Here is a 21,404-nt window from a genome sequence, read left to right as displayed (position 1 = left end):
AGGGGAATGCATTTCCCCACAACACCGTCATTGTGTCTTGGCACAAGGCACGGACCACGTGTGCCTGAATTCGTTACTTGTAATTGCACGTCTTTGTAACTTGACCCACCACATCGAATTGCTGGCCTCTTCACGACTTTGACTTACAACTTCAGCTTCCATTCTTCAAATTCGGTAGCGGGAGGATTCTCTTACTGTACAGCAAGCTGCTAGAACATTGAGTTCAGAAACTCCAAGCCAGCAAGCACAGACTCTCCCAGTTCAACGACGAGACAGAGAAGCCAGATTGGGCTTTTGAGCGTCTCAATTCACACCACAACCAGTTCGTCTCCCACCGCAGGCCTGCTGTAGCTTCTCGACTCATTCGTTCTTGAACAAGTTACTAACTGGCCGCCAGCAAGATCAATTTCACTCAGACATTAGATGAACACCACCTGCCATCTTGCACCATACGCACATTACCCCAGAACAGCCGTCACCCATTTCACCTTTGAGCATTGCTGTATTTGATTCGCAAGTTCAACACCGACTTGGTGTCTGGACATCCAACTGCATATTTTCATCCGAAACCTGGTTTGAAAGTGTCCAAGTATATGTCGACAATCTTTCTTCAGCAGCTGGCCAACATCAGCCCAAACCCAACCTCGAAAGGGGCTCAGGGGTCAATCTCTTGGCATCAACAGCACAGACCGCCCAACATCACCATTACCATCCCCGCCGCTTAGTCGACAACCTCAATTAGTCGCCCCCCATTGATTCTCGCGATAATAGACTCAAGTCACTGCCATAATGGACCCGCATCTTTCTGACCGGGGCGAGAGCCAGGCAGCGACTCATAAACCCCTCGACAGCCTCGCAGACCAGCCAGGCTTTCTCCAGAACAACCAGCAACGAGAAGGCGGAAGCCCAGCAGAGCAAAACTTGGAGCCACCGGCTTCAGATTTCTTTTCGTCATCACCACAATCAGTGCCGCCTTCAGATCTTGTTCCTTCCTCGTCACAAACAGTCCCAACTTCAGATCTCAGTTCTTCCTCTTCACAGACAATCCTGACTTCAGACCTCAGTTCTTCATCAACGCTGCCATCGAAACCTTTGTCGCCACGAGAACGGCCCTCACCACAAGTTTCGGCAGCTCAAGAAAAAGCCTCACTGGTGTCACCTGCCAGACCGCAAGAAACAGCTTCGCCGTCGCCATCTCCACCAAAGTCAGCACCTCCAGCGGAAGAACGAGACGAGATCAAAATGCTCGAGTCGATCGATGAGATGGGGGGTGAGGGTGGTTTGCTCGGTGGTAAGTAGAACTATCGTCTTTACATCACATGTCCTCGGACTAGGGACCTTGAAAAAAAACTGAGAGATCATGTTGTTCTACGACTTGACAAAATCAGGGGCCATGTTACTCTTCAACTTTGAAGATTTCACATCGACCCGTGGGAGAGCCCAGTTCCACTTTCCAAGACATGATATCAGGTCCTGAGAAAGCTCTTCTCGGGCTTCATCTCAGAGACACAAAAAAGGCACACATGGTCAACTTCGAATACTCAAGTTCTAGGACGACTCGTCACATTTCTCATGACTTGCAGCTCCTTTGGAGGCGGAGTTCTCACTATTCAAGATCAAACCCCAAATCGTATGAAAACAGACATGAAACAGCTTGCTAACAATTTACCTTTGTGGAAAAAAAAAATAGTTTTCCTCGCGCTCTTGTGTGCGTTTGTCGCGGCTGCTGCAGCCGTTGTCAAGTTGTCTTGGCCCGCGCTCGTGACTTTGGTCGTGGCTGGTTGCTCGGGTGTGGCTGTAAGTTATTCTTTTTCACTTCTCAGGTTATTGTTGCAACTTGCCGTTGAGGGATCGGAGTGGCTCAGGCGAGAGGTGGGGATGTCTGGGGGAGCAAAGGGGGACAACAAGTGCTGTCTGCTTCTGGCGGAATGTGATCGAGCAAAGTCGAAGTGTCTCATGTAGTCTCCTTCCAAGAGTCTGTCGATCGGGGATCTTCGTGGGCGCCATTCTCCCGAGCCGTTATATGGGGTTTGGTGCTTGGTCACGTCTGGGAGCGGTTTCTTCTGCCCAGCTCCTTTTTATCTTTTCTACTTCTGAAGTGGTTTTCTATTGCAAGAACTTCTTCGAGTCATTGCATCCCCCTTGTTCTTTACCTCACAGTCATGCCGGCGATCAAGACCACTCAAAATGTTTCCTTTCGAGAGCGCTTGATGAATTTCGCTGTCAAGCTCATCCCTACCTACACACAGCACATCATATTTATTTCTGTTTTTTGGCAAACAATGGTTCTGCCTTTCGCTAGCTTACTCTCACTTGTCTTCTTGGATGCATCCTCTATATATACATCTCCTTTTCCTCATTTACACCTCTATCATCCGCACCGTGTTCTCAAATTTGTCACACTCCACAATGCACTCATCAGTCAAGTTTTCCTTCCTCTCCTCTTGGAAACTTGCGAGGGAAAATCTACCCTCGCGACCAAGCACGCTTCAGTAGCCTTGTCCCACCTCTAGTGAGGACAGCGGACGATCGTCTGTTTTTACGCAGTGGAGTCGTGGATGCTTGCCCTTACCGGCGCCTTCTTGGGGTCGTCGTTCGGCTTCCGCGGAGGTTCACCTCCCCAGAGCCGGCGGCGGCTTGTAAAACTGGAGGAGTGCCCTGTCCCAGACCGTTTGCTAACCGACCTTTCCTCGCCAGTACCGCCACCAAACCCTCGTCTCCTCCCGCCGCCGTGCGCGCGGTGGTCTGTTTCCCGCGCTGGCCCGCGGTGCTGTCCCGGTCGCCTCCTCGCGCGGTGACGGCATCCTCGGGCGTGTGCCCGCCTACTTCCTCTTCGTCTTGGGGTCGGGCGGGCACACGACCGAGATGTTTGAAACCATCAAGAACTCGTTCTTGCCGTCGCCGGCGCAGCACCGGCGCTATGTGATTACGAGCGGAGATGGGGATTCCTTGCGGCGGTTGTTGAGGTTGGAGTCGTTGTTGGACTGGGCTGTTCTCGGTTCTTCGGCCGGTGTTGACAAGGCTCGGGTTGGCACCCGGGATATGTTTACAATTCCGAGGGCGAGGAGGGTTCACCAGCCTTTTTGGACGGCGCCGTTTACGAGTTTGGTTACGGGGGTGGGGGCGGTGAAGGCGTTGAGCACGGTTCCTAGGTCGAGGAAGGGGGAGGGGTATAAGTGGCCGAATGTGATTGTTACCAATGGGCCTGGGACGGGGTTTGTGGTCGCTTTGGTTGCGTACATCCTCAAGCTACTCGCCGTTGTTCCCCAAGACGCCTGCAAAGTGGTTTACGTGGAGACTTGGGCGCGGATTAACAGCTTGAGCCTGACGGGCAAGATGTTTTACTGGAGCGGCATTGCGGAGGTGTTTGGGGTTCAGCATCGGCAGCTGTGCGACAAGTATGAGGGGGTGGTTTATGTCGGGGAGGTCGGGGCTGCCAAGGGGGCGAGGATGGGGTGAGCTGGGATGGATGTTTGCGTGTTTGGGCGGTTAGCATTGCTTTCATGAATTCAACGATACCCCGTCCTCGTTTGTCCAATACGAACATAACCAGCGATCCTGAACTTGTGTACAAATTTTGTGATCTCTACCCTCCCAAACCACCCATAATTTTGCATGTATACACAGAGAGCCACACCCGAACAGTTTACTGTCCGTCTCTCCAGCTCCCTTCAGGAAGCTAACAACAACCAACCCACTCACTCACTCACTCACTCACTCACTCACTCACTCACTCTCTACACATCGGCAGCCTCCTCAGCCTCCACCTCGGGCAAATCAATATCATTTGCGTAGGCCGCCTGCCTCTCCATCTCCTGCCCTTCAATCTCCTCCCCAGCCCACTTGAGCCAGTTGTTGTACTCCTTGTCCTCGAGCTCCATGCCGACTTGGTTGACCGTCTTGCCAAAGTAGGCGCCGTAGGCCCTCGCTTCTTCCTGGGCTATCCTGGCCTCTGTCTCCTCGAAGCGGCGGAGCTTGTAGAACTCCTTGCGGGCAACGTCGTAGGCTTGCGCTCGCGTCATTTTGGCGTGCTGCATGAGGTATAGTTGGCGTTGGACGACACTGTTTTCTGTCAGTTATCACTCTTTGTTTGTTTGTTTGTTTGTTTTTTTTTTTTTTTTTTTTTGTTCTTTTTCAAGCAAGGGTGATGTACCTCTCTCCAGACAACTTCATCCCCGGCTGTCGGAGTCCTTTGCTCCAATCCCGATAACGAGCGTCCTTGCCGTCGATTTCCATGAGGAGCTTGGGCCGGGCGAGTTCCCATGGGTGGTCGGAGTAGAATTGCTTGCGGAGGCGGTCCTCGGGGTGCTCGATCTTGGTTGGGCGGTAGAGGTTTTTCGGGGGGGTCTTACGTGATTTGGGGAGGCGGACGGGCAGGAGGGCGTGCTGGGCTGGGTAGGGGCGTGTCCAGATTTCAGAGGGGGGGATGTTGGCTAGGGCGGCGACCCAGGGAGGGGAAGGGTTGTAGGTTTTTGGGTAGACGGTCGAGGCTAGGGATTCGGTGGCTGTCTGGTGGACGCGCGAGGCGAGGAGGCGGGAGGGGCCGCGGGCCATTTTGATGGAGGACTACTCCCCGGGAGGGAGGAGGATCTGGTGAGAAATCGGGGAGGGGGTTGTGGTGATGGTGGTATGCTGCCGTCCCCAGTCGCAATCGCAATTCCCACGATATCAAAATATGGGATAACGGCTGGCTTGCCAATCTTCAAGGTTGGTACGAAGTAGTACCGATTGAATTGTGGGGCATTCCAACTTTTTGATTGGGGAGGGTTGGGGTTTTATGAGAGAAATGCCCCTGGCAGAAATTTTGTCCCCTCCATGACGGCGGGAGCTTGGGCTTTGCGGCAGCGGTCATTGGTTCGTACCTTAGCTTAGTAGCGCTGTAGCGCTATAATCCTTGCTAAAGGTGGGGGCAAACAAAGCACAGTTGCGATAAGCTTCAATGTCGACTTTTTCTTGTGCTTTATCTACGCCCCCCATCGTTGACGACGACCTTGACCCCTCGGCGCCGTGACTCCGCCCCCCTTCAAACTGCCGGACGAATCAACCACCGACACGGGAGCATCGACACAACGACACACAGGGCATGCGAGGTCGGGCTGACGGCAGGCCACCATGTTGGACGACAGCCCATGAAAGTCTCCAGACGAATTGACGGGTCGATATGCGGCGCGATCCTCTTTTTGCACCGCCCGTCGTCGTCAACGTCGTCGACCTGGCAATGGCAGACCAATATCTTACCTGCGTGTTATAACCATGGCGGAGGGTCGGGGAGGGGTTTTCTGAATCATCACCACCGCTCGACAGCCCCGCTTCACTATGCCTTGACCCTCCCGACCCTCCGCCGATTCTCGACCATCCGATTCTGGAGCTCCTTCCGGCCGTCGTTGGCTTATTTAGCAAAGAGCAACACCGCGAGAGCTACACCTCCAGCACCGGCCAACGACGAAACGTCACCTTTGTGCTCCGAGCCAGACCCAGGGTCAGAAACAGTCCACCCTCCACCAGGCCACTCCAAAGAAGAGCTCCTCGCCCTCGTCGACCCCTACGATGGGGAACCCATCGCGCCTCTGAGCGATTATGTCGAGTTGCACGCCGACCCCTACATGCGCGGTTATGCCCAAGCCGACACACCCAAGATTTCCCTCGCGAAAACCAAAGAACAAGTCGAGTACCCTGCTCCTGACGAGGTTATCCGCCCCCGGAATCAACAAGATGAACAAATCCTCTTCGAGCTGCGCTTCGCCGTCAGATACTACCTGATCAAGCCCGAAATGGGCGACCTAGACACCGTTTACTCCCTGTACCAGCGCCTCCCCGAACCGAAAATCCTGCATCTCGACGCCAACTTTCGACATCAATTATTGAAAGCCCTCGGTCAGCCTCCCAAGCTGAATGCCAGATCCATGATGCGCTACTTTACTGTGATTGGCGATGTCAAAAACAGCGGGATTGCCCTGACGAGAAGTGAGTGGAACAGGGTCATTCACTTTGGCAGCAAATATGTCGGCAGAATCACAGAGGTGGAAAACGAGCAGGCGTTGAAGATGTGGAGAGAGATGGAGATTGACGCCGGAATCAAGGGGAACGATGTCACGTTCAACATTCTGTTCACTGTCGCCTGCAAAGCGGGCAATTTTGTGCTGGCCGAGATGATTTACAAGGAGATGGAGCAGAGGGGGCATGTGTACAATCGGTATCACTACGTCAGCCTGATTTACTACTTTAGTCTCAAGTACGAGACTGGGGGGATGAGGGCGGCGTACCGGGAGATGGTGGAGCGGGGGGAGATTGTCGACACGGTGGTGCTGAACGCCATGATGTCGGGCTTGCTGAGGGCGGGGGAGGAGACGGCGGCGGATAGGATATACGAGAGGATGAAGGCTGCGAATTCCGACTTGGGGGAGGTGCCGGTCAAGGGGGGGGTGATGACGGAGAGGGCGATCACGCAGGCGTTGATGATGATGGGGAAGTTGGGGAGGAGGTTCCCCGAGCAGAGGGAGAGATTTCAGAGCATGGCGTTGACGACGCCGGACCTGCAGACTTATAGGATCTTGGTGAACTACTATGGGAAGCAGGGGGATTTGGGGAGGGTGGCGAGGTATGTGGATGAGATGAAGTATTTTCAGATTCCGCTGCACGGGGCGATTTTTTTGGGGCTGTTCAAGGGCTTTGCGAGGCACGGGAGGTTGCACAGGAGTGCGTGGTCGGAGAGGCATTTGGAGGAGATTTTCAAGGCGCTGCTGAGGGCTGTGGGGGAGAGGGGGGGGGAGGAGGTGACGGGGGTGCATTTGCAGACTTGGTTGGTGGTTTGGGTTTTGAGGGCGTTTGATGCTTGCTCGGGGAAGAAGAGGGTGATGGAGGTTTATGATGAGTTGAGGGGACGGTGGGGGGAGGAGGTGGATGAGGGGTTTGTGGGGGAGGTGCTGGGGGGGATGGTGAGGAGGGAGTTTGATTTGCATGCGCAGAGGAGGGGGGCGAGGTATGGGATATGAAAGAGATATTTGCAAAATGAGATGGGTTGGGAAAACACAGGAGGGCATGTAACATATTTTTTGGGCGGCATTTTGTCACATAAGAGAAACAAAACGGGAGGGACACGGCATCGATGGAGATGCTTGTTGTATACTAGATGGACATGTACATACATATGAGGCTGAGCATCTCACGACATGGAAGATGAGAATGGGACCCGATATACAGCGGTATAAGCAGATGTTGAAAGAAAGACATAACCCGCTCACCTTCGTCACCCACCTTTGGCTCACCTACACTCACCCCAACCTCCGGCACCGAGCTGACCATCATCACCATTTTTGCCTGAATACACAAGTTCATGCGGCTCACAGCTGAAGTCTCAGCTCCGGAGCTTTAAACGCCTTGCCTGTCTTTTGCTGCCATTTTTGGAAGACACCACGGACCGTTGATGTGTGCCGGGGTGAGAAAGAGGGGGGAGGGGGCCGTGCGCTTGTTAGAGGTTGTTCCAGTAGCCTTCGATTGGATGGCGATCACACAATGTAAACATATCAGGCGAGAGAGGGACAAGAGGAACTTTATGCGACCGGGTGTCCGATTTCGAGAGAGATGTGGAGTGTTTTCCGCTTTGAGGATGGGCTTTGACTTTCGGAAGTTGAAGTTGCGATGGTTGCGGTGCTCTCTTTCTATCCGAATGTCGACATGTTGGCGCTCGATGCCTCATCAACCTCACCTCAACTATCCATGGTAAGTCAACATCGATATCAATGTTTGAGACTTTAGAACCAAGCCTTTCACTCGCAACGCTAACTCTCTTTTCTATATCCCTCACCCACCTATCTACCTAGCTAGCGACCCTGCCAGACGCCCGTTTCATAGCATCTTTCTTCCCGCCCCCCCCCCCTTAGCACCCCAATAGCCGCCTCCGTTACCCAACCCCAGCTCGGCACTTCCCTTGTCCTTTACGGGGCTTTTATAAAGTCTATGCGATCAACCAAGCATAACCTATCCCGCATTTACACGGGAGGGAGCTTTCGGCTCTTGTCATCCACTCTGGTCCAGACCGTTTTGTAGAAGGCAGGGTAGTCCTTGTCTTTTCTCATATCTCTTCATGTTTCTACCTCCTTGATGAAGCTCAAACCTCCGAGTTGAGCGAAGCGTGGGGAGGGGGGGACCGGAACCATATGATATCCCCCTTGGTAAGAACTAGAATGTTTTGATAAAGGGAAGGTTTCAGTTGGCTGAGGGGGAGGAGGTGATCACCCATTCATTCATTCATTCGTTCATTCTTTTTACCCGCCCGCCCGCCAGCCAAGATATAGGCTGACCAGGTGATGGGTGATGGTATAGCATGAAATCTCTGGGGTGTTGTTGTGTTCTCTCAAAACGAAAACGAAAAATGTCGTGATCCCGTGTCTTATAGCTCTAACTTGCCAAACTTTTCTTCTCCCTGGCGTGTGATGTTTTAGTCTTTTTTTCACCTTTTTCTGTTGTGGCTGGGACATCAACATTGACCATGACGAGGGCATCATCATCATGACATTTTTTTTTTTTTTCGATATAATTTTGTGAGTAACGTAACAGATGACAGGTCATCATGGACCCTTCCCAACCAACACCACCACCGCTAGAGGCGGACCTCTCCCTCGGCCCCGTCCTCCTTTCCTTCTCGCTGGCAACAGCAGCATCCGCCTTCTCAACAACATTTGTGCGATTCTTTTGCCTTCCACGACAACACAGAGCTGGGAATGGTAGATACAAGGCTGACGACTGGGGAAGCCTCATCGCCACGGTACGCCCCCTTCCATGACCTCTTCCCGTTATGTACTGACAGAGGTTGTAGCTAGTAGCCCTCATCTCGACAAGCTTCACCCTTGTCGAGTCCACCACCTCTTCCCCCGTCCGGGCACTTGAATACGACGTTCTGGGCCGGCCGTGGTATCTCATGAGTGTCACCTTCAGCAAGATAGCCATCTGTCTTGTCTACATGAGGGTTCTTTCCGGGAAGGGGAGCCAATGGCGGTTTTTGTTGGGGGGATTGGTACTCGTTATGGCCGTGGTGAATTTTGCTTTCGCGTTGACGGTGAACTTGCAGTGTAGACCGCTCGAAAAGATCTGGAGGGGGGGGGAGGTGGAGGGGAGTTGCTGGGACGTGGGTGTGCAGAGGGATTTTGGGTTTTTCCAGGGGGCGTTTGGGGTTTTTACTTGGTTTTTCTTGGGGGGGTTCTCGGTTGTGATTTTTGGCATGGGTTTGGGGGATGGGAACACGGGGTGGGAGTATTGGGGGGCGTTTGGGGTTTGTTCTGCGTGGGTTTTCATCTTTCGAGTTTGTAAGAAGAGGAGGGGGGTTGCTAACATGTGATGACCCTACTCAGGTCGGGAATCTTCGCCATTGTCGGGACAGCAAGGACGGCACAAACAAGCGGGCTGGGAGTTTACACCCCCGATCACTCCTACGCCAGCCTCATGGCGACCCTGGAGCAAAATCTGGGTCTGGTCGCGGCGAATATATTAACCTTTGGGACGCTGTTTGCCTCACGCGGGAAGGGGTCCAGGCGGAGGACTCCATTCCAGAGCACCTCCTCCGCGGGCACATCAAGGAGCAGAAAGACAGGCAAGTCCTCGTCAAGCAGAGCGGGGAGCATCACTCGAACCATCACCCGTGCCTCCTCCCGCGCCAGCTCCCACAAATCACTCCACAGCAACAGCACAGCAGCCGAAGTGTCAAACGGACACAACAGACAGGGGCACTCCGCCAGCGTGAGCAGCCTGGGGAGTTTCTTCCGGGCTGATAACAACAACAACAACAACAACAACAACAACAACAACAACAACAACAACAACAACAACAACAACAACAACAACCACCACCACCACCACGACAAGTACGACGATGACAGGCATAGCAGTAGCGATGGTGAAGGGACTTACTTTGAGGGCGAGGAGATCGACCTCGAGTCAGGGAACTGGTGGCCGAGGGGGATCATCAAGACTGTGAGTGTGGAGGTCGTGGAGGAGGTCAACGTTGATTACGTGCCGGATCGTGCTGCTGGGGAAGCATCATCATCGTCCGGTAGTGGTGGGGGGGCAACGCGCGGTGAGGGCTCAAGAAGGGGAGCCAGAAACTCGGTGGTTATCGTTCCACCCCAAAAGGCGAGGGTCAAGAGGGGGAGTGTTGCTTTTGACGATCGGGCAGAGGAAAGCGAGGAGATGGCCGATTGGGAGGTTATGATCAGGGGAGGGCCGGCGAGGTAATCTGTGATGGGTATGAATGCTTCGTATCCCGCAGGGTTGAGCGGGCGTGGGTGAAACTCTTTCTTTAGACAGGCTTGATTATACATGGGACATGGATGCCGTTGGGAGATTGGGCAGGCGATCACGAAGAACACACATCAGGAGGCAGCGAGGCGTTGGTGGATAGCCGAGAGAACACGAGGGGCTGAATGACCGTGTACAAGTAAAAATTGCCTCATGTTCGATGGGACGAACTAAACCACGGCCGGATTTTCAACAAAAGTTCAATATTGTCCCAAAAGCAAAACGCAATCATGTCCACACATACCATACCATACCATACCATACCATATATACAACCCATCCTGCAGCCCCCCTAAACCTTCGCCTGAGCCTGCTTCATTAACTGCAGCGTCTTCGTCAACGCAAACTCACTCCTCCTCTTACTCCTCACCTTGTCAGCCTGCTCCTCCGTAAACCCCCTCGCCTCCACCGCCGGGTTATACCCAACCCAACTCACCCTCCCCACCTCCTCACTCCCCAACACGCTCGCCTCCTGCCCATCAGGCCTCTTGTAAACAGTCACCACCGCCGCGCCCCCCAACCCCAAATTATGCTGCAGCGCATACTTCGTCCCCTTCACCGCCCGGTTGTTAGCCCACCCCCTCAGATGCCAGACCAGCTCGGCACACTGCGCGATACCCGTCGCCCCGAGCGGGTGCCCCTTCGAGATCAACCCCCCAGAAGGATTCACCACAACCTTGGTGTTGGGCCCGTAAGTGATCGCCCCGCTCCTGACAAACTCGTGCGCCTTGCCCGGTTCGGACAACCCAAGGGCGTCAATAAGACACATCTCGTTGGCGGAAAAGCAGTCGTGGAGTTCGCAGACTTGGCAGTCTCTAGCCGTGATGCCTGCTTCCCCCAGGGCGATCTCAGCCGCGCGCTGGGTCATCTCCCGGCCCACAAGATCAATGGAGGACTTGGAGAAGAGCGATGGCGCGTCGGTGGTGAGAGCCTGACCGGCGATGAGAATGGCGCGGTCTTTGAGGTGGGGGTGGGCGTCGAGGAAGGATTGGGAGACCAGGACAGCGGCGGCACCACCGTCAGAGGTAGGGCAGCACTGGAGCTTGGTGAGGGGCTCGTGGACGGCGGGGGACTGCATGATCTGCTCGAGGGTATAGACGTCCTGGAACTGAGAGTAGGGGTTGTTGACGGAGTGGGCGTGGTTGATGCGGGCGATCTCGGCAAAGTCCTCTTTTCTGGCGCCATACCTGAAGTCGTGCGTCAGTGATGCATGTCACCAAAGATGCGACCAAGAGGAAGCTCACTTCTCCATGTACTCCCTCCCTGCATTCCCGAAGATCTGCGGCGCCCCCGGGGCCTTGCTCAACCCCCTGGTCTGCGCCATCATCACATACGTCGTGCCGATGGGGTTCTCCCTGTCGTTCCAGTGAGAGCCCAAGCTTCCGGGCATCATCTTCTCCCAGCCCACCACCAATGCGCAATCAGACGCTCCAGACGCAATGAGGGTCCGGCCCATGTAGAGACCAGTAGACCCAGTAGAGCAGTTGTTGTTGACGTTGACGATGGGAATCTGCGTCATGCCAAACTGGTAAAAGACACGCTGGCCAGAGGTCGAATCGCCGTAGCAGAAGCAAGCGACGCCATTGTCGACGTCGTCGTAGGTGATGCCGGCGTCGAGGAGGGCTTTGATGCCGGCTTCATAGCCGAGCTCGGTGTAGTCTACCTTGCCGCGGGGCTTGATGAACTTGGTCATGCCTACGCCGAGGACGTAGACGGGGGCTTTGGATTTGGGTGCCATTGTGATTGTTGTGTGTGAGGGGGGATGTTTGTTGCCAAGGTTGAATGATCAAAATAAACGGTATCAAGAAAGAAAGAGTGAAGCGAAAGACGGTTTTATATCTGAAGGTGCTCAGTGACACCTACACCCCGGTCCAAGAACGCAGGTCCCAATGAAAGGGAGGCAAACGGCTTCCCCACGTTTGCTTCCCCAGCATTTGAAATGCGGGGATTGGGTTGCTGTGCCGAGGCATCGAAAGCTAGCCAGTATGTTGCCACAACTGAGCACGCGAGAGGGTTCGCGTCTCGGTTATCTCTGATTCGAGAGATCGTGGAGATGAACACTTCAACGTGTTGTTTACTTTAGCTTGTAGATCTGTAAGGGTTTACTTCAAGAGACGAATTGGTGACCCTTTTGGTGAGGTGACGATGCCATCGAGAGAAGGCTGCTGCCATGTGATGCCTGGTCTTGGCGAGATTCGACCATTTGCTGCGACGAGTTCTGATTTTGAGGAGGCTCAGTCTACCGTACCTCCCCCTCTGTGAGGAACTCGCTATCAAGGCCAATATCAAAGATTGAAATTTGTCTTTCCAGAGACCGGGATTGTTGGACTCGAGGTGTTGAACGGATTTCGGAGACGAGTCAGCACACTTGAGCGGGTTCTTGGCACGCTGCCCGCCTCCGTTTGTGGGGAAGCTCCTCATTGCCAAGGCTCAAAATCTGGGGAAGAGGGGCTGGTGCTGCCTCGGGTTGACCTCCCCTGTTCATGATTGCTCATGATAAAGTAGCTACACCCACATGGGTAACCCATCACATCCTCCTCCCTCACTTTGTAAAATGCAAACACTTGGTGTAAGCATAACTCAGCAAGCCCTGTCTCCCCATCTCCCCCCCAAAGCCAGAATCCTTGATCCCGCTGAAATAAGCCGCAAAGTTCGGCCTCTCACTCTGATTGATCCAAACACTCCCCGCCTCCAACCTCCTGGCAACTCTCTCCGCCTCCTTCAAGTCCCTTGAATAAACCGACGCGCCCAACCCAGCATTCGCCAAATTCGCCCTCCTCACCACATCATCCTCATCACTCCACCCCAAAATCGGCAACACCGGCCCGAACTGCTCCTCCTGCACCAACAAGCTCCCCTCCTCCGGCCGACTGACAATCGTAGGCTCCAACCAAAACCCCTTCCCACTCTCGGCCACATCAACCGTCTTCCCCCCCGTCCTGATGTCAAACCCCCTCCTCTTGCAGTCCTCAATAATCCCCTTGACAATCTCAAACTGCAACTTATTGTCCACCGGCCCAAACACGCTCGGCACCGTCCCATCCTCCTGGACCTTATACTTTTCCTCCACCTCCCTCACCAACCTCTCCAGGAACTCGTCATAAATGCCCTCGTGGACGTAGATCCTCTTACTCGCGACACAAACCTGACCTGCGTTGAAGAAACCCCCAGAAGCGATGCTCGGCACCGCCTTGTCAAGATCTGCATCAGGAAGCACAATACAAGCATCGTTTCCCGCCAGCTCAAGCGTGACCTTTTTCAAAGTCTTTGCGCAAGCAGCCATGACTTTTTTCCCGGTTGACGTCTGCCCTGTGAAGGATATCTTGTGAATCCCCGGGTGGGAGCACATCGCCGCCCCCAGCTCCGCTCCCCCGTTCAGCACCTGCAGCACGCCCGGGGGGAAGATCCCCCTGGCTAGTTCGATGTGCTTGAGGACGGCGTAAGGGGTGAAGGGGGAGGGTTTGACGATGACGCAGTTCCCCGTCACGAGGGAGGAGACAATCTTGATGTTGGAGAGGATGAGGGGGAAGTTCCAGGGGCAGATGGCGCCGACGGTGCCGATGGGGATGTGGGTGGCGATGACTCTGGAGTGGTCGTCCTCGTGCTGGATCTCGTCCGAGAGGCCGTTTTGGGAGTAGTAGAGGGATTGGGCGATGGCGGCTTGGACGTCGATGTTGGCGAGGATGGTCTGGTAAGTCTTGGTAAGCTGCTGCTGCTGCTGCTCAAACTTGACAAGGTGAGCGGGATGATGAGCACATACGGATTTGCCGGTCTCTCTGGCGAGAATAGCTGCGAGCTCGTCTCCGTGCTCCTTGATGTTGTCGGCCAGCTTCACGAGCAAGGCTTGACGCTCGGCGAGGCTGGTTTGTGACCAGGTGAGGAATGCCTTGGAGGCGGCCGCGACGGCATCTTCAAAGTCCGAGGCGGTTGCGATTGGGCAGGGCCAGAGCTCCTCTTCTGTTCGGGGATCGGTCACGGTGTGAGTGTCTTCGCTTCCGCGGAGCTCATCGTTGATGATGTTGTAGAACTGGAGCTGCATATTTTGTTCCTTCTGTTTATTTACCTAGGTATGTGAAATCGTCACAGACAAGAAAGCAAAAAATGTGGGCGATAAGGAGTGATATATAAGACTACCACCTGGCCGAATCCCGCATGAAGCAAAATACCCGGCCGGCACACGTTTCCCCACCGGATCATAAGCCAACGGCATTTTTTCTGACGTTCGTGTAGGGCTCCATCGCCAAGTCCCGACTGGTGGTTGTTAGAGGTTGGATGCGGAGAAAGGAGGGGTTCCGTCAGTCTAGCGCTTGCTATCGTTGTTTCCGGGGACGGCAGATGGGGTGGCTGCCCACTTGTATATTTGCTACTGGATATAAGGGACTTCAACAACAGGTCAACAGGCCTTTCAAGATACCAAGTCGATAAGCACCTCGATAATGAAGTGGCCTTGGATATGCATCGTAGGCCTTGTAAAATCATCGAGAGGTCTTTTACTGACGGGACCTGATCGTGATACGAGACACCAACATTGAAATCTGAGGGGTAGTTAGTGTGGACGTTGCGAGGACGGAAAACAACCTTGACGTTGGATCGGATGGTGGGAGTGCTTGAGAAAGAAATACTTGGGTTTATCCCATGAGTCTTTGAAAGTGTAACATGAGTGGGTGCTTGAGTGAAGCCTTGGGGATGGAAGGTGAAACAGAGGTGAAGACACAGGGTTAGGGTATGGAACGCGCCGACAGCCACGCAGTCGGAGGCGGCCGACGTCAAGAGTGGGGACGTCCCCTAGCTGTCTGAACCCCACCCGGCCGATAGGTAAACCTCCAAGACGAACGGCTGCCGGGAAGTTGACCGAACGGTTGGCTTTCAAGTTAGATGGCTCTTCGTGGAAGTGTTTGTTAACAACGGCTGGCAGCTCATAGGCTGTTTGTCTCTTGTATCTGGTAGTACAGAAGCAAAGGTCTGCAGTCTGCCTGCTTCCAGGTTTCTTGAATGCGGGGAGGTGGGATCGGGCACCGGCGATAAGTGGATAAGCAGCCCTGTGGGCAGCGGGGGAGCTCCGAGAGGTACCCCCGCGTTCAACCGATAAGAGCCTTGGTGGAGGAGGGAAGCTTGCCACGCGCCCGGTGCTGGTGACGTCCACTGCATGCAACTGCCATCCCATGGCCATTTAGTTGACAGAAAGGGGATTGGATGCTATCCTGATACCCGGTGATATCTCTTTGTAGCATTAATAAATACCGGCAGTAGCACCCATCTCCCCGACCGACCGGTTCTTTGTTCTTTTTGGTTTTTGGTTTTTAATTCTCGGTTCCTTACTACTCTAGCTCTCCCTGTTTTTGACATCTAGGGAAAGCAACCAAGAAAGACTAGACACTTGGGACGAACACCACTGGTTCCCCCGATTTCAACATGGCACCCTCCGCCATAGCCACCACCCCCGCCACAGCTCCTACAGCCTCTCTGTCGACAGAGTATTCTGATACCATTACATTTTACCTGAACGGCACCCGTGTTGTCCTTGACGATGTCGACCCAGAGGCCACCCTTCTTGAATACCTGCGAGGCATCGGCCTAACTGGCACCAAGCTGTATGTCCCCTCCTCCTCCTCCTCCTCCTTCTTCTTCTTCCTCTTCCTCCTTTTGTATCCCCGGCATATCATTAACATCCCCCCCCAGCGGCTGCTCTGAAGGCGGCTGCGGCGCCTGCACCCTCGTCCTCTCGGGCTTCAACCCAACCACCAAGAAAATCTACCACGCCTCCATCAACGCCTGTCTCGCCCCCCTCGTCGCCATCGACGGCAAACATGTCATCACCGTCGAAGGCATCGGCAACGTCTCCCGCCCACACCCAGCCCAAGAAAGGATAGCAAAGGGCAATGGCTCCCAATGCGGCTTCTGCACCCCGGGGATCGTCATGAGCTTATACTCGATGTTAAGGAACAAGGCCGACAGCAAAGAAGAGCTCACGGAAGAGGAGATTGAGGAGGGATTTGATGGGAACCTGTGCAGATGCACGGGGTACCGGTCTATCCTGAACGCAGCACAGACTTTTGCCACGACAGGGAGGAAAGTAAAGGCAGCGGCAAATGGGGGCTGTGGCAGGGAAGGAGGCTGCTGTATGGAAAATGGCAGCGGGGGTGGGTGTGGGAGAGAGGTGGATGGTGGAGAGGTAACCAAGAGGTTCACACCGCCAGGGTTGATCGAGCACAACCCCGACACGGAACTGATCTTTCCCCCGCAGCTCAAGAAACACGAGCTTAAACCACTCGCGTTTGGAAACAAGCGCAAGAAGTGGTTCAGGCCGGTGACGTTGGAGCAGCTGTTGGAGATCAAGTCTGTGTTTCCGCAGGCGAAGATTGTCGGCGGCAGCACGGAGACGCAGATTGAGATCAAGTTCAAGGCGGTGCAGTATCCAGTCAGTGTTTACGTCGCTGATATCCCAGAGCTAAGACAGTACGAGTTCAAGGAGGACTCGCTGGAGGTGGGGGCCAACATTACGCTTACTGACCTGGAGCATCTCGCGCTGGAAGCACGGGAGAAGTACGGGGAGAAGAGAGGGCAGGTCTTCGAGGCGCTGCACAAGCAGCTCAAGTTCTTTGCTGGGAGGCAGATCAGGAATGTTGGCACGCCGGCGGGGAATCTGGTGACGGCGAGTCCGATTTCGGATTTGAATCCTGTTTTGATGGCGGCTGATGCTGTTTTGGTGGCGAAATCGCTGGGCGAGACGACGGAACTTCCGATGAAAGAGTTTTTCCAGGGGTACAGAAAGACAAGCTTGCCGGACGATGCCGTGCTGGTCAGCATCAAGATCCCGGTGACGAGGGAAAAGGGCGAGCTTTTCAGGGCGTACAAGCAGGCGAAGAGGAAGGATGATGACATTGCTATCGTGACGGGTGCGTTGAGGGTGAGGGTGGGTGAGGATGGGGCTGTGGAGGAGGCGAGGTTGGTGTACGGCGGCATGGCGCCTATGACGGTGGCGGCGAAGAGGGCCGGCGAGTTTTTGAAGGGGAAGAAGTTTGCCGAGTTGGAGACGTTGGAGGGCACGATGACTGCGTTGAGCCAGGACTTTGATCTGAGCTTTGGGGTTCCCGGTGGTATGGCGAGTTACAGGAAGTCATTGGCGTTGGGCTTCTTTTACAGGTTCTATCATGATGCGATGAAGGAGTTTGCTGAGGGTGAAAGGGATGAGGAGGCAGTAGAGGAGATTGAAAGAGAGATCTCAACTGGCAAAGAGGACGAGGCGGCTGCGGCGGCATATGAGCAGGAGATTGTCGGCAAGTCGAACAACCATGTTGCTGCGCTGAAGCAGGCAACTGGTGAAGCTCAATACACAGACGACATCCCACCAGCGAGAAATGAGCTGCATGGCTGCATGGTCCTCTCGACCAAAGCGCACGCCAAGCTGTTGTCGGTTGACTTTTCGCCCGCGCTCGGTGTTCCAGGCGTGGTGGATTACATCGACAAGAACGACATGCCCGGCTCGGCAGCCAACCGTTGGGGTGCGCCGCACTTTGAGGAGGTCTTTTTTGCCGAGGATGAGGTGCACACTGCTGGCCAGGTCATTGGTATGGTGCTCGCCACATCTGCTGCTCGCGCTGCCGAGGGTGCTCGCGCTGTCAGGGTCGAGTACGAGGAATTACCTGCCATCTTCACCATGGAGGAGGCCATCGAAAAAGAGAGCTTCTACAAGTTCTTCAGAGAGATCAAAAAGGGAGATCCGGAAGGCGCGTTCGAGAAGTGTGACTACACCTTCACCGGTGTTGCCAGGATGGGCGGCCAAGAGCATTTCTATCTCGAGACCAACGCCGCGATTGCTATTCCCAAGCCTGAAGATGGTGAGATGGAGATTTGGTCCAGCACCCAGAACCCCAACGAAGCCCAGGTTTACGCCTCCCAAGTTCTTGGTGTCCAGTCCAACAAGGTCGTCGTCAAAGTCAAGCGCATGGGCGGTGGCTTTGGCGGAAAGGAGTCCAGATCCGTTCCCCTGAGCTCCTACTGCGCTCTCGCTGCTAAAAAGACCCGCAGGCCAGTTCGTGCCATGCTCACCCGCGAGGAGGACATGCTCACCTCGGGCCAGCGCCATCCCTTCCTCGGCCGGTGGAAGGTAGGCGTCAACAAAGATGGCAAGATCCAAGCCCTTGATCTCGACATCTTCAACAATGGTGGTTGGTCTTGGGATCTCAGCGCTGCTGTCTGTGAGCGCGCCATGACGCACTCCGACGGCTGCTACCTCATCCCCAACATCCACGTCCGCGGCCGCATCTGCAAGACCAACACCGTCTCCAACACGGCTTTCCGCGGGTTTGGTGGTCCCCAAGGCATGTTCATCGCCGAACAGTACATGTCTGAAGTCGCTGATCGTCTCGGCATGCCTGTTGAACGGTTCCGCGAGATCAACATGTACAAGCCGTTGGAGGAGACTCACTTTAACCAACCATTGACTGACTGGCACGTTCCTCTGATGTACAAGCAGCTTCAAGAAGAGTGCGACTATGCCGCTCGCCGGCAAGCAATCACCAAATTCAACGACACACACAAGTGGCGCAAGCGCGGGCTGGCTCTCATCCCAACAAAGTTCGGTATCTCCTTCACAGCTCTTTGGTTCAACCAGGCCGGCGCTCTTGTCCACATTTACCACGATGGTTCCGTCCTCGTCGCCCACGGTGGCACGGAGATGGGTCAAGGTCTCCACACCAAGATGACGCAGATTGCCGCCCAGGCACTCAACGTTCCGTTCGACTCGGTCTACATCTCCGAGACGGCCACCAACACCGTCGCCAACGCGTCTGCCACTGCCGCATCGGCATCATCCGACCTGAACGGCTACGCCATCTACAACGCCTGCCAACAACTCAACACCCGCCTCCAGCCCTACCGTGAAAAGCTCGGGCCCAAGGCAACAATGAAGGAACTCGCCCACGCCGCGTACTTTGACAGAGTCAACCTCTCGGCCCAGGGCTTCTACAAGACCCCCGAGATCGGCTACGTCTGGGGCGAGAACAAGGGCAAGATGTTTTTCTACTTTACCCAAGGCGTCACGGCCGCCGAAGTCGAAATCGACACTTTGACTGGCTCCTGGACCTGTCTGAGAGCGGACATCAAAATGGACGTTGGGCAGTCGATCAACCCGGCTATTGACTATGGTCAGATCCAGGGGGCGTTCATCCAGGGTCTGGGGCTCTTTACGATGGAAGAGTCGCTTTGGTTGAGGAACGGACCGATGAAGGGGAGCCTTGCTACTCGCGGTCCGGGGAACTACAAAATTCCTGGCTTCAGGGATATACCGCAGGTTTTTAATGTGAGCTTGCTCAAAGATGTGGAGTGGAAGGATTTGAGGACGATTCAGAGGAGCAGGGGGGTGGGTGAGCCGCCGCTTTTTATGGGGAGTGCGGTCTTCTTTGCTATCAGGGATGCGCTGAAGGCGGCGAGGAGGCAGTATGGTGTTGAGGCGGGGGTGGGGGTGGATGAGAAGGGGGATGGGCTGCTGAGGTTGGAGAGCCCGGCGACGGTGGAGAGGATTAGGTTGGCTTGTTGTGATCCTATTGTTGAGAGGGCCAGGGTGGAGGCGAGGGAGGGGGAGAAGAGTTTTTTTATTGCTATTTGAGGGGGTGGGAAAGGAAAATGAGGGATGGATTTTGGGTTCGGGTTGTATTATAGTCTGAGTTATCTTTTTATCCGGTTGAAAGATGGAGGAATACGAAGTGGTGCTGGTTGGATCCGGGAATGTGATTTCAAGTGTGCATGCCTAGATAAAGTGATGGGGGTTGTTGAGGCGGTGTTTTGTTCGTGACAGGCGGAGCAGTTTGGCTATGTCCGGTTAATGGAAGAAGTATCTTTCTGGAAGACGGATCTACATTACTTTTGCTAGAGCGAAGCTCCCATAGAGCCGTGGTGGGAATCAAGGCATGACAGGGGATTCGCTCTCCTTAACGAAACCAAAGTTGTTAAAAAAGAGCATTCTCAGCAACTGGAAGTTCTCGGTGTGTTTATTGGCCTAGTCGTTTTTATCTAGAGTATTTCCTCCTTTTGGCTTTTTATTATTATTATTTGTTTATTTTTTTTATTTTATTTTTTACAATATGGACAGAGAGGACCACGAGGAGGAGCTTCGCTGACTTGTTGATCGATACAGGTTGATCAATGTGTCCTTGATACACTATCGGTTTCCTAGAGACTCCCAAGTGCCATGTCTAAAACTAGGGGATATATGTCTTTTTTCTTCCCCATGAATGAACGTATTTCCATCGAACTTTGATATTTTTTTCAAACATTCCCTTGGACTCTTTTCCCGCAGCAAGGCTTTCACATGCTGGTGGTGAGATGTCTTGGCGTTGATGGCTGCCACCGAGAGAAGCGTCGCCACAACGAGTTGCTGCCAGCTGTGGATCATCGAGTTGTACCTGATAAGACCCAGAAGACTTTGTCTTTATATGACGAGCGACTGTGGGGATTGCAATGTCCTCGTCGAGGTTTGTCTCACTTTCAGACCAGGCGCCTGGCAAAGGCTGTGTGTGGCTGTGGCTGGTGGGCTCCACCTATTCAGGGGGAGGAATCTGGACCTTCAAAGGTGGTTTTCTCAACAGGTAAGTGGGCCGACCCTGTGGCTGCCCTTGAGCCACAGGCCCGCGGAGGTCGTTTGAGTCCGAGATAAGTCGAGGTTGACTTCCGTCACATCTACTCAAAAGCTTGTGGTTGCTGTGGAGATGCGGCTCTTTGTTTACACCTCCTGAAACCACGTTGAGAGATTTTGTTGAGATTGATGATGAGCTCCGGGGCTGTGCTGCATGCACCGAAGCGAGCGTCACCCCTTTCTCATCACCTTCCACCAAGTATAGGGTCGAGCAAACGGTTACACACCAAAAGCTTTTGATCGACCGGTCTTTTTCTGGATGGTTGGTGTTGCGGCGATTAGGAGGCACACGACGGCCAGGGGGGGGCTTGTAAGCGTGGTGAGTTGGTTTTCGAGTGGTTTACCTCTGTGGCTCCGAGCGGGAGGGGTTGTAAGAGGGGAGAGGGGATGGGGGATGAGGAGTAGGAGGAGGAGGAGGAGGAGGAGGAGGAGGAGGAGGAGGAGGAGGGACAGCAGGAGGAGGGACAGCATGAAAAGAGAC

At 54.3% G+C, this 21,404-nt stretch overlaps 7 protein-coding genes across 7 annotated transcripts; 4 read left to right on the top strand and 3 right to left on the bottom strand.

Annotated features, from left to right (window-relative positions):
- The first annotated feature begins 113 nt into the window (after window positions 1–113).
- ALG14 (UDP-N-acetylglucosamine transferase subunit) lies at window positions 114–3,545 on the top strand. Its single transcript, XM_062888923.1, has 3 exons — window positions 114–1,291; window positions 1,584–1,630; window positions 2,698–3,545. Exons 1-3 carry the CDS (start codon window positions 790–792, stop codon window positions 3,457–3,459), a joined length of 1,311 nt encoding a protein of 436 aa, XP_062744853.1. The 5' UTR covers window positions 114–789; the 3' UTR covers window positions 3,460–3,545.
- A 143-nt stretch (window positions 3,546–3,688) lies between these two features.
- RSM25 (mitochondrial ribosomal small subunit component) lies at window positions 3,689–6,907 on the bottom strand. The gene is made up of 2 exons (XM_062888922.1): window positions 4,154–6,907; window positions 3,689–4,062 (listed from the first exon to the last, which is right to left on the bottom strand). The coding sequence occupies exons 1-2, from the start codon at window positions 4,552–4,554 to the stop codon at window positions 3,738–3,740; spliced, it is 726 nt and encodes a 241-aa protein (XP_062744852.1). The 5' UTR covers window positions 4,555–6,907; the 3' UTR covers window positions 3,689–3,737.
- QC762_306280 (uncharacterized protein) lies at window positions 5,130–6,992 on the top strand (the record flags this gene model as incomplete). The annotated part of the gene is made up of 1 exon (XM_062888921.1): window positions 5,130–6,992. One exon carries the CDS (start codon window positions 5,130–5,132, stop codon window positions 6,990–6,992), a length of 1,863 nt encoding a protein of 620 aa, XP_062744851.1.
- Window positions 6,993–7,794: 802 nt separating this feature from the next.
- Window positions 7,795–10,227, top strand: QC762_306270 (uncharacterized protein; the record flags this gene model as incomplete). Its single annotated transcript, XM_062888920.1, has 3 exons — window positions 7,795–8,764; window positions 8,816–9,279; window positions 9,348–10,227. Exons 1-3 carry the CDS (start codon window positions 8,570–8,572, stop codon window positions 10,225–10,227), a joined length of 1,539 nt encoding a protein of 512 aa, XP_062744850.1. The 5' UTR covers window positions 7,795–8,569.
- Window positions 10,228–10,582: 355 nt separating this feature from the next.
- On the bottom strand, window positions 10,583–12,028 carry QC762_306260 (uncharacterized protein; the record flags this gene model as incomplete). The annotated part of the gene is made up of 2 exons (XM_062888919.1): window positions 10,583–11,477; window positions 11,535–12,028. The coding sequence occupies 2 exons, from the start codon at window positions 12,026–12,028 to the stop codon at window positions 10,583–10,585; spliced, it is 1,389 nt and encodes a 462-aa protein (XP_062744849.1).
- A 624-nt stretch (window positions 12,029–12,652) lies between these two features.
- QC762_306250 (uncharacterized protein) lies at window positions 12,653–15,058 on the bottom strand. Its single transcript, XM_062888918.1, has 2 exons — window positions 14,051–15,058; window positions 12,653–13,978 (listed from the first exon to the last, which is right to left on the bottom strand). The coding sequence occupies exons 1-2, from the start codon at window positions 14,327–14,329 to the stop codon at window positions 12,833–12,835; spliced, it is 1,425 nt and encodes a 474-aa protein (XP_062744848.1). The 5' UTR covers window positions 14,330–15,058; the 3' UTR covers window positions 12,653–12,832.
- A 369-nt stretch (window positions 15,059–15,427) lies between these two features.
- QC762_306240 (uncharacterized protein) lies at window positions 15,428–20,540 on the top strand. Its single transcript, XM_062888917.1, has 3 exons — window positions 15,428–15,881; window positions 15,970–20,273; window positions 20,426–20,540. The coding sequence occupies exons 1-2, from the start codon at window positions 15,703–15,705 to the stop codon at window positions 19,895–19,897; spliced, it is 4,107 nt and encodes a 1,368-aa protein (XP_062744847.1). The 5' UTR covers window positions 15,428–15,702; the 3' UTR covers window positions 19,898–20,273; window positions 20,426–20,540.
- The last annotated feature ends 864 nt before the right edge of the window (window positions 20,541–21,404 follow it).

Source organism: Podospora pseudocomata, chromosome 3 (genome assembly GCF_035222375.1).
Source record: "Podospora pseudocomata strain CBS 415.72m chromosome 3, whole genome shotgun sequence".
Lineage (NCBI taxonomy): Eukaryota > Fungi > Ascomycota > Sordariomycetes > Sordariales > Podosporaceae > Podospora > Podospora pseudocomata.
The sequence above is the reverse complement of the archived record's forward strand: the minus strand, read 5'-3'. Positions and strand labels throughout refer to the sequence as shown.